This window comes from Nesoenas mayeri, assembly GCF_963082525.1.
Source record: "Nesoenas mayeri genome assembly, chromosome: 2".
Classification (NCBI taxonomy): domain Eukaryota; kingdom Metazoa; phylum Chordata; class Aves; order Columbiformes; family Columbidae; genus Nesoenas; species Nesoenas mayeri.
In genome coordinates, this window is record NC_137543.1 from 982,643 (window position 1) to 992,987 (window position 10,345).

The 10,345-nt window shown below is 61.4% G+C and overlaps 1 protein-coding gene across 2 annotated transcripts in view; it reads left to right on the forward strand.

Moving 5' to 3' along the window:
• Positions 1-8,377, forward strand: part of HSF1 (heat shock transcription factor 1) — a 71,046-nt gene extending 62,669 nt beyond the window's left edge. For both annotated transcript variants that reach the window (XM_080340619.1, XM_080340618.1), the window contains exons 10-13: positions 4,430-4,535; positions 5,261-5,326; positions 7,017-7,086; positions 7,554-8,377. In XM_080340619.1, the coding sequence (XP_080196745.1) occupies positions 4,430-4,535; positions 5,261-5,326; positions 7,017-7,086; positions 7,554-7,759 (448 nt within the window). In that variant the 3' untranslated portion in view covers positions 7,760-8,377. The remainder of the gene's footprint in view (positions 1-4,429; positions 4,536-5,260; positions 5,327-7,016; positions 7,087-7,553) is intronic.
• The last annotated feature ends 1,968 nt before the right edge of the window (positions 8,378-10,345 follow it).

Genomic DNA, 10,345 nt, shown 5'->3' on the forward strand with positions numbered 1-10,345 from the left:
TGGAGCTCCGCGGCAGCTCCCAGCCCTCACTGGGAAGGACGTTGTGCTGGTGACGGTGGCACGAGCGGCGCCAGGCTCGCCGGCGGCTGTGTTGCCGTAACACGCGGAGCAGAGCTGGAGGCAGCGCGAGGCGCTGGCAGATGGAGTTTTCTCATCAGAATCTATCAAAATGGGCCTTTTTCCCCGGAAAAAGCTGCGGAGGGGGAGGCGTCGCCTGCCGCCTCCATCGCCGTGACAAGGACTTTGGCGCAGCTTGGCCGGGGCCGCCGCGGCATCGGCGCTAAACGCATCGCCGTGCTGGGAGGAGAGGCGGCCGCGGGGAGAGCCGCTCTGCTGAGTAAGGAGGTGTTATGTTCACGTTGCTGCTGCTCAGACTGTAAAACAGCCCACACAGAGCGAGACCACCCCAGGCTGCCTCTCGGCACTTCATCACATGGAAACGCTGACTCCGGGGTCTCGGGAGAGCGGCGCTGGAGCAAGATGCGCGTCCCCGGCTCCGGTGGGCAGGGGACAAAGCCAGGAGCGGCTGCCAGGGGCTCGGGGTGACGGGGAGCAGAGGGAGCCAGCCCAGGGCTGCGTGTGGGACGGTGTTATTGGCCTCCCCAATTTTGGCGCTCCCTGCCCGGCACAGCCACCCCTGGGGACAGGAGGAGCTCTGCAGCGGCACCAGCCCTGCGGCACCAGCCCGGGATCCATCATGTGTGCCAGGGATTCCACCGTCGCTCTGCAGGGCCTGATGCAGGTGACATGGGACAACGATTCGGTGGGACCCTCGTGCCGCAGCTCCCTGTCTCATCCCTGGTTGATGGAGGTGACATGGGACACCAATTCAGTGGGACCCTCGTGCCGCAGCTCCCTGTCTCATCCCTGGTTGATGGAGGTGACATGGGACACCAATTCAGTGGGACCCTCGTGCCGCAGCTCCCTGTCTCATCCCTGGTTGATGGAGGTGACACGGGACACCGATTCAGTGGGACCTTCGTGCCGCAGCTCCCTGTGTTGTCCCCTGTTGATGGAGGTGACACGGGACACCAATTCCGTGGGACCCTCGTGCTACAGCTCCCTGTCTCATCCCTGGTTGATGGAGGTGACATGGGACACCAATTCAGTGGGACCCTCATGCCACAGCTCCCTGTCTCATCCCTGGTTGATGGAGGTGACATGGGACACCGATTCAGTGGGACCCTCGTGCCACAGCTCCCTGTCCCACTCTGGTTGATGGAGGTGACATGGGACACTGATCAGTGGGACCCTCATGCCGAAGCTCCCTGTCTCATCACTGGTTGATGGAGGTGACGCAGGACACCGATTCAGTGGGACCCTCGTGCCGCAGCTCCCTGTCCCATCCCCGGTTGATGGAGGTGACATTGGACACCAATTCCGTGGGACCCTCATGCTACAGCTCCCTGTGTCGTCCCCTGTTGATGGAGGTGACATTGGACATCAGTTCAGTGGGACCCTTGTGCCGCAGCTCCCTGTCCCACTCTGGTTGATGGAGGTGACATGGGACACTGATCAGTGGGACCCTCGTGCCACAGCTCCCTGTCTCATCCCTGGTTGATGGAGGTGACACGGGACACCGATTCAGTGGGACCCTCGTGCTACAGCTCCCTGTCTCATCCCTGGTTGATGGAGGTGACAGGGGACACCAATTCCGTGGGACCCCCGTGCCACAGCTCCCTGTCTCATCCCTGGTTGATAGAGGTGACTTGGGACACCGATTCAGTGGGACCCTCGTGCCGCAGCTCCCTGTCCCATCCCCGGTTGATGGAGGTGACATTGGACACCGATCAGTGGGACCCTCGTGCCGCAGCTCCCTGTCCCACTCTGGTTGATGGAGGTGACATGGGACACTGATCAGTGGGACCCTCGTGCCGCAGCTCCCTGTCCCACTCTGGTTGATGGAGGTGACATGGGACACTGCTCTTTGGGACCCTTGTGCCGCAGCTCCCTATCTCATCCCTGGTTGATAGAGATGACATGGGACACCGATTCAGTGTGACCCTCGTGCCGCAGCTCCCTGTCCCATCCCCGGTTGATGGAGGTGACACAGGACACCGATTCAGTGGGACCCTCGTGCCGCAGCTCCCTGTCCCATTCCTGGTTGATGGAGGTGACACAGGACACCGATCAGTGGGACCCTCGTGCCGCAGCTCCCTGTCCCACTCTGGTTGATGGAGGTGACATGGGACACTGGTCATTGGGACCCTTGTGCCGCAGCTCCCTATCTCATCCCTGGTTGATAGACATGACATGGGACACTGATCAGTGGGACCCTCGTGCCACAGCTCCCTGTCCCACTCTGGTTGATGGAGGTGACACAGGACACTGATCAGTGGGACCCTCGTGCCGCAGCTCCCTGTCTCATCACTGGTTGATGGAGGTGACACAGGACACCGATTCAGTGGGACCCTCGTGCCACAGCTCCCTGTCCCATCCCCGGTTGATGGAGGTGACATGGGACACTGATCAGTGGGACCCTCGTGCCGCAGCTCCCTGTCCCATCCCCGGTTGATGGAGGTGACATGGGACACGAGCTCCCTGTCTCGTCCCCCGCTGACTGTCACAGGGGACGTTTCTAGCAGCGCAGTGGCCGGGACGGGTCCCTCCCCGCTGCTGGGCGTTCCGATTGTGCCATTGCGCAGTGTCCTCTGCCCTCAGAGCATTTTGGGTGCTGCGCAGCCAGCACTTCGGAGGCCGTTTAAGAGCACAAAGTCATTTATTTGCAGCCGGTGGCCCCTAAATGAGGAGATTTGGTGTTCTGGCTCGTTTGTGCTGTGAGGTTTTCCTTCCAGCCTCTTTTCCTTTCCTGCGACGATGACAAAATAGGTTTGATTTGGCCGTCTGTGCGGTGCTGTAGGGTGAGGGATGCAGCAGCTCGTGGGGACGGGGACATGAAGTGCCTGTGGGTGACTGAGTGGTGGCCAAGTCCTCGTCCCCGCTGTCGGGTGTCCCAGCACATCCTGGGCTCGGGGACGGCCCGTGTCCCAAAGGGGTGACGGCAGAACTGCTGCTCTGCAGGACCCCGGTGGCAGCGGGACCTGGGGACAAACCCCGCGGTGGGTATGGAGCCTCCAAGAAGCGATGGAGCTTCCCCGCGTGTTTCTGATTCACCCCACACTGGAAACAGCAGCTTTGCGCTCCCATAGAAACTGCAGCATCATTTTGGTCGAAGAGACGCTCAGGATCATCGATCCAACCATAACCCACCCCTGTCCCTGCCCCCTGTCCTGAGAACCTCATGTCCGTCTGTCCAGCCCTCCAGGGCTGGTGACTCCAGCACTGCCCTGGGCAGCCCGTTCAATGCCCCACAGCCCTTTGGGGAAGAAATGGTTCCCAAATCCAACCTCACCCACCCCTGGTGTCCTTGTGCTCGTGTCCCGTGCATCTCTGGCACCTTCCCCTCAGCTGCTGCGCTGGCTCTGCACCCCCAGCCCCTCCTGAGCACCTTCCGGAGCCAAAAAGCTCCTTCCCAGGACAAAGAAGGTGATGGTTGGAACCCGAGGCCACTGCAGCACCAGACCGTGCGATAACTGAACCTGCTGCTGCTCACGGTGCCAAATCCAGGGGGTTTGCTGTAACAAACCCTCGTGCCACAGCTCCCTGTCTCACCCCTGGTTGATGGAGGTGACATTGGACACCAATTCAGTGGGACCCTCGTGCCGCAGCTCCCTGTCTCACCCCTGGTTGATGGAGGTGACATTGGACTCCAATTCAGTGGGACCCTCGTGCCGCAGCTCCCTGTCCCATCCCTGGTTGATGGAGGTGACATTGGACACCAATTCAGCGGGACCCTCGTGCCACAGCTCCCTGTCTCACCCCTGGTTGATGGAGGTGACATTGGACACCAGTTCAGTGGGACCCTCGTGCCGCAGCTCCCTGTCTCACCCCTGGTTGATGGAGGTGACATTGGACACCAATTCAGTGGGACCCTCGTGCCGCAGCTCCCTGTCTCACCCCTGGTTGATGGAGGTGACATTGGACACCAGTTCAGTGGGACCCTTGTGCCGCAGCTCCCTGTCTCACCCCTGGTTGATGGAGGTGACATTGGACACCAGTTCAGTGGGACCCTCGTGCCGCAGCTCCCTGTCTCACCCCTGGTTGATGGAGGTGACATTGGACACCAGTTCAGTGGGACCCTCGTGCCGCAGCTCCCTGTCTCACCCCTGGTTGATGGAGGTGACATGGCAGCCCGCCTGCCATGCGCTGACCATTCTCCGGAGCTCAGTGTCACACTCCAAGGTCCAAATCAATTGAAAACAGCCCTTGCCGGGATGGCTCCTGCTCTGCCACCCCGTTGCCCTGCACACTCATCCCGGGGCAGCTTCATTCTCTCCGTTGCCACCAGAAACAGCCTCTCCCACCAGCTCTGGCCCTGCCAGAGCCTTCCCAGCACTGACCTCCCCGCTCTCCTCTTTCTTCTGCCCAGGAACGAGCTCAACGACCACCTGGACACCATCGATTCCAACCTGGACAACCTGCAGACCATGCTGACCACGCACGGCTTCAGCGTGGACACCAGCGCGCTGCTGGACGTGAGTATCGGCCCCCCTGGAGTCCCCCCTCAGTGTCCTCTTGTCCAGCTCCAGAGCCCCAGCTCCCTCAGCCTTTCCTCACACGGGAGATGCTCCACTCCCTGCAGCATCTTGGTGGCTGCGCTGGACTCTCTGCAGCAGTTCCCTGTCCTGCTGGAACTGAGGGGCCACAGCTGGACACAAGATTCCAGCTGTGGTCTCCCCAGGGCAGAGCAGAGGGGCAGGAGAACCTCTCTGACCCACTGACCACCCCCTTCTAACCCAGCCCAGGTCCCATTGGCTTCCTGGCCACAAGCGCCCAGTGCTGGCTCAGCCCACAGCACCCGCTGTTCCCACCTGGTCTCCCATCCAAGTCCTGACCGGGCCCGACCCTGCTTAGCTTCCCACATCAGATGAGATCAGGTGTTCTCAGGGTGGGGCGGCTACACACATTGTATATATATTATATATAAGTTCCCCAAGTATATCCTGATCATATTTGAACTAAACCCTCTTTTCAAGGGCAGAACAGAGGGGCAGGAGAACCTCTCTGACCCACTGACCACCCCCTTCTAACCCACCCCAGGTGCCACTGGCTTCCTGGCCACAAGGGCCCAGTGCTGGCTCATGGTCACCCTGCTGTCCCCAGGACCCCCAGCTCCCTTTCCCTACACCACTCTCCACCAGTCATTCCCCACCTTCCTTTCGCCGCCTTTCCTCACACTCATCGCTCTTTCCTTTGCCAGCTCTTCAGCCCCTCGATGACGGTTACAGACGTGAACCTCCCCGACCTGGACAGCAGCCTCGCCAGCGTGAGTAGCTGTTAAAACCTCTCCCGCCGTTCGAAACGGCTCCGGCGATGGGGGCAGAGCAGGAACGCGGAGCTGGGGGAAGCCACAGGGGGGAAATAATTCAATTAGCGCCGCGGCTTTCTCTGAGCGGCTCATACAGAGAGCGGGGCGGCTTCATCGCTCACCCGCGGTTAATTAGGTGCTGAGACCCCCCGCTCTCCCGCGAGCGCTGCCCCCGAGCGGGGCCGGCGCTGGAGCCCGCAGAGCTGCATGTGGTTTCCATAAACCCTCCTCTTGCCTCTCCGCGGTCCCCAGGAGGTTTTCCCCACGCAAACTCGGCCAGGTGCTGCGTTATTGCTTTGATTTGCTTGCGTGTCCTCAGCGCCGAGACAGACGAGAGCCAGTCGTGCCTCATAAAGTGATTTTTCACCAGGTCGTGATAATTAACCAAACGCGGCGTTTTGTGGCTGCGCCGACAAGGTGATTGGAGCAGAGAGGTGGAAATTGGGGTCAAAAGCGGCGAGTCCCAGACCCACCTGGTGCCCGGCAAAGCCAAAGCCTGTGCCGCGGGGCTGTGCCGGCCCCTGCGCGCCCAGCGCCGCCCTGGGACATCGGTCAGGATTTGCCCAAAATGGAACGATTCTGTAGGAAAAAAGGAGCGGGACACTGAGACAAGCAAGAGCTTGGACGTGCCGTGAGTCTGGCCCGGGTCTGACCTGGTCCAGTTGACACATCACGAGCGCCAAACCCTCAGCTCATCTCTGCCCCTTCCTCCCCCATTTCTTTGGGTGTTTAATCTGAAGAGTGAAGATGGGGTAGTTCAGACGTTAATTATTTCGTGTCGTTGAGCTGGGTTGAGCAGAGTTTACTGAGGGCGGCTTAACCGGCGTCCTCTGAAAGGCGCAGCTTAACCCTCCAGCTTTTCATTAGTGCCGTTCCGGGGTGGTAACTAAACCAGGGCTCTGCACCCAAATCCCCGCTCAGGTGACTTTCCCTGCCCACAGGTGCTGTAAGAAACAACTGGGGGATTGTGAGCAGAGTGAATCTGAAGGGGATTATTCACCCCAAGCGTTTTCCTCCCCTTAACAGTCCCGTCTCAGCCGTTCCATCCCCGTCACACCTGTGGGACAAATGTGACATGGGATCGCGTCCCCGGCCGAGGTTTAACCCGCGCTGACAATAGGACCACGCAGCCACTCACTCACTCCTCCCAATAGCAGAGAGAATTGAAAGGGAGGGAAAGCTCAGATTGAGATAAACACGGCTTAATAAAATCACACAAGTGCTTTAGTTGCTCTAAGACTTCAATAAACACCAATTGGTTCTATGATAAATACCCAAATGTTTGTATGACCTGGTTTAGCGCCAGCTTTAGGTTCTGGTTGGACTCGATCTTAAGGGTCCCTCCCAACAACAACAAAATATATGTCAGATAAATAAACCAACGTGACCCGTTACAAACACATCCTGAGGGTTTTCCCTGGGCTTTTAGAGCCTGAGGTGCAGAAGAGCTGCCCACTGGGACCAAAGGGACCGCGGGGGCTGCAGAGCAGAGCGGTGACACCGGCGTCACCCGAACCGGCCCCGGGTGTGTCCTGGGGCCGGAACGCTGCGCCTCACCCTGTCCCAGCTCCGTAAACCACGGTTTGGGGCTGTAAATCACCCGTTGGGGCTGTAAATCACGGTTTGCTCCGCGACCTCTCTCCCGCAGATCCAGGATCTCCTCTCGTCCCAGGAGCAGCAGAAACCGGCGGAGACGGAGCCCGGCGCGGCAGACACAGGTACCCGCGGCGGCCCCGCGGCAGTTGGCACCGCGACCAAATCGTTTCTCCTCCCAAAAAGGGGGTTTGGCTGGGAGAGATGGGACGTTGAGGCTGAAAAAGGGGCGGTTGAGAGGGGCTGTGAAGCCCTGGTGGGGGTGATGGAGCCGGGGGAGCCGGGTGTTCTGCGACGGGAATGAAAACCCATCAAATTCCACCAGAACACCAGACAAGGTGTTTTTCCCGTGGGGCGCTGGCCGGGGGGCGCTCTGTGGGCCGTGCGCCCCACGGGGCACTGTCCCCTGTGTCACTGAGGAGCCCCCAGCCATCCTTAGGCTGGGACTAATTCTGGGTTTAGCCGAGCGTTGCGCAGCCCCGTGGTGGGGGGCGCTGAGCGCCGGCGCTCCCAGGAGCCAGACCGTGTCCCTCTCGTCCCTGTTGTCCCCACGCGGGGTGCTGTGTCCCCACTGAGCGTGTCCCCCCCGCAGGGAAGCAGCTGGTGCACTACACGGCCCAGCCCCTCTTCTTGGTGGACTCGAGCGCCGTGGACGTGGGCGGCGGGGAGCTGCCCATCTTCTTCGAGCTGGGCGAAGGGCCCTATTTCACGGACGGGGACGAGTACGCCGAGGATCCCACCATCTCCCTCTTGTCCGGGACTGAGCAGCCCAAACCCAAGGACCCTGCGATATCCTAAAGCCGGGCGCGGGGGCGACCGACAGGACGACTCACCGCGCCGAAGGGAAACGCAGCCGCCCGCTCCCGCCTTGGCGCAGACATTGCGAGCGCTCGCGCCCTCCGGCTCGTGTTTGCTTCCCCGGCGCCGCGCGGACCCCCATTGTGTGTGTGCTTCACCAGGTGTGTTCAGCCCGCTTCCCAGAGCCCGCGGCGCCGGGACAGGACCGCGGCGCCGAGACGGCGGCACCGGGGGGCGTCCCCTCCAGCGCCCACCGCGCGGCTTTGCCGAGGGGGGAGCTCCGCGTCCCCCTCCCCGCAGAGGCCGGTAGGATGGTTTTTAAGGAGAGAAATAAAGGTTTGCGCTGCGGCGCCGGTGCCTGGGGTCCCGCTGTGGTCTCTGCGTCGCGCTCGGCTCCGCCGGCTCCCGGCGCGCCCCGAACCCGCCTGCGTTTTATTTCCTCTCGCTGCGTGTGTTTCTTTGGGGGGTTGTTCCCCTGGGTTTTTTTGCTTCGCAGTAAAAAAAGAAACAACAAAATTTGTACATTTCCACTTGGGACTGTTAATAGTAAAAACTGTATTTTGGATTTTTACATGAGAGAAGAAGAACCCACTTCTATCTATATATATATATAAATATCTCGCCCTATATATACATACAAATATATATAAAACAAAGTCTGTCACCTGCTGGCTTTTCTATGGTCAAAACCTTTATCTCTGTCCTGTGTTGGGGAAGCGGATGAGATAACAGCCCCGGATCGCCCTTTTTGCTGCGGGTCCCGGCGCCGGCTCCGGCGGGAGCCCCAGGTTTGTGCGTTCGAACCCTGGGCCGGCGCTCTGGCCTAAACCCCAGGCCGAGCTTTGCGGGACGTTTGGGAGCGTCGGAAGGTCCGTGCGTCCCGCTCTCGCCGCTCGGTCGCTGTGGACGGGTCGCGGCGTCGGGAACGGAGCGCGGCCGGCGCGGGTTGGACGTGAGGAGGAGCCGGGGGCCGCGTCCGGGGCTCATCCAGCCCGGGGCCATCGAGATGGGACGTCACCCGGGGCCAGCCCGGCACCGGCACCTTGTCCGAAATGCGGTTCCTGGCGTCCGGAGCTCCGCAACGGGACCAGGGGACCGGGACGGATGCGCCGGAGTCCCTCAAGTGTCCCCACACCCTGAATCGCACTGTCATGGACCTGGCTCAGAGGTGACGTCCCCGCTGTCCCCAGCTCGGCGGTGAGGCACCAAAACAGCGTTGCGGCCGAGTTGTGGCGCTGAGCCCTCTGCCCGAGTCTGGCCCGGAGCAGGGGATGTGACAACGTGTGATGGGGCCGCATCGTAATGCCACGTCGTGTCCGCATTCGGTGACCCATTGGTGCCGCTGAGCGTCTCCCGTCCCCGCGGTCGCGGCGCTGCGGTTGTGCCGGTGAGCGGTGGCTCTGCCGGGGCCCTCGGCTCCGCGGGGATGTCCCTGCGTGGCCGTGTGGGGACAGCGGGTGTGTGTCCCCGGCCTGCCCGCACCTGCTGTCCCCCAAAACTCGGGTCTGCGGGGGCTCAGCCCGGGTTGTGGCCGGGGACCCGACCCCGTGGCTCTGCCGCCATCGCCGCTGCGGTGACACCGGGTGACACGCGGGGACCCCCAGCCCTGTGCGGTGGGATCGTCACCTGTGGAGCGCTCGATCGAGTCCTGTCGGGCGACCCCGCTGTGGTCACACCAGGATGGACCTGGGCACGTGGACACCGGAGCAGCCGCAGTGACAGGGGGACAGGGGCCAGGGGGGACGGAGACGCTGCCGGACGGTCCCGTGGGATGGAGGGTGCTGGCGCGGGACGGACACACGGCACGACACACGGCGAGGAGGAGGAGGAGGAGGAGGAGGAGGAGAAGGAGGAGGAGGAGGAGGGAGCGTCCTGACGGCAGCAGCGTCGCCGCGGCGGCTGGAAATGATGCTGGTGCTCCAGAGGTCGTTACAACATGGAGAACGTGCAGGACACCCCGGGGTGAATGTGGGGAACGTGTGGGACACCCCGGGGTGAACATGGAGAATGTGTGGGACACCCCAGGGTGAACATGGAGAATGTGTGGGACACCCCGGGGTGAACATGGGGAACGTGCAGGTCACCCTGGGGGTGAACATGGGGACACCTAAGAGTGAACACAGAGGACATGTGGGACACCCCAGGGTGAACATGGAGAACGTGCAGGACACCCTGGTGTGAACATGGGGAGCACGTGGGACACCCTGGGGTGAACATGGAGAAGGTGTGGGACACCCCATGGTGAACATGGAGAAGGTGTGGGACACCCCGGGGTGAACGTGGGGAACGTGTGGGACACCCCGGGGTGAACATGGAGAACATGCAGGACACTCCAGGGTGAACGTGGGGAACGTGTGGGACACTCAGGTGGGAACACAGAGAATGTGTGGGACACCCCATGGTGAACATGGAGAACGTGTGGGACACCCCATGGTGAACATGGAGAATGTGTGGGGCACCCCGGGGTGAACATGGAGAACATGCAGGACACTCCAGGGTAAACATGGAGAATGTGTGGGACACCCCATGGTGAACATGGGGAATGTGTGGGACACCCCAGGGTGAACATCGGGAACGTGTGGGACA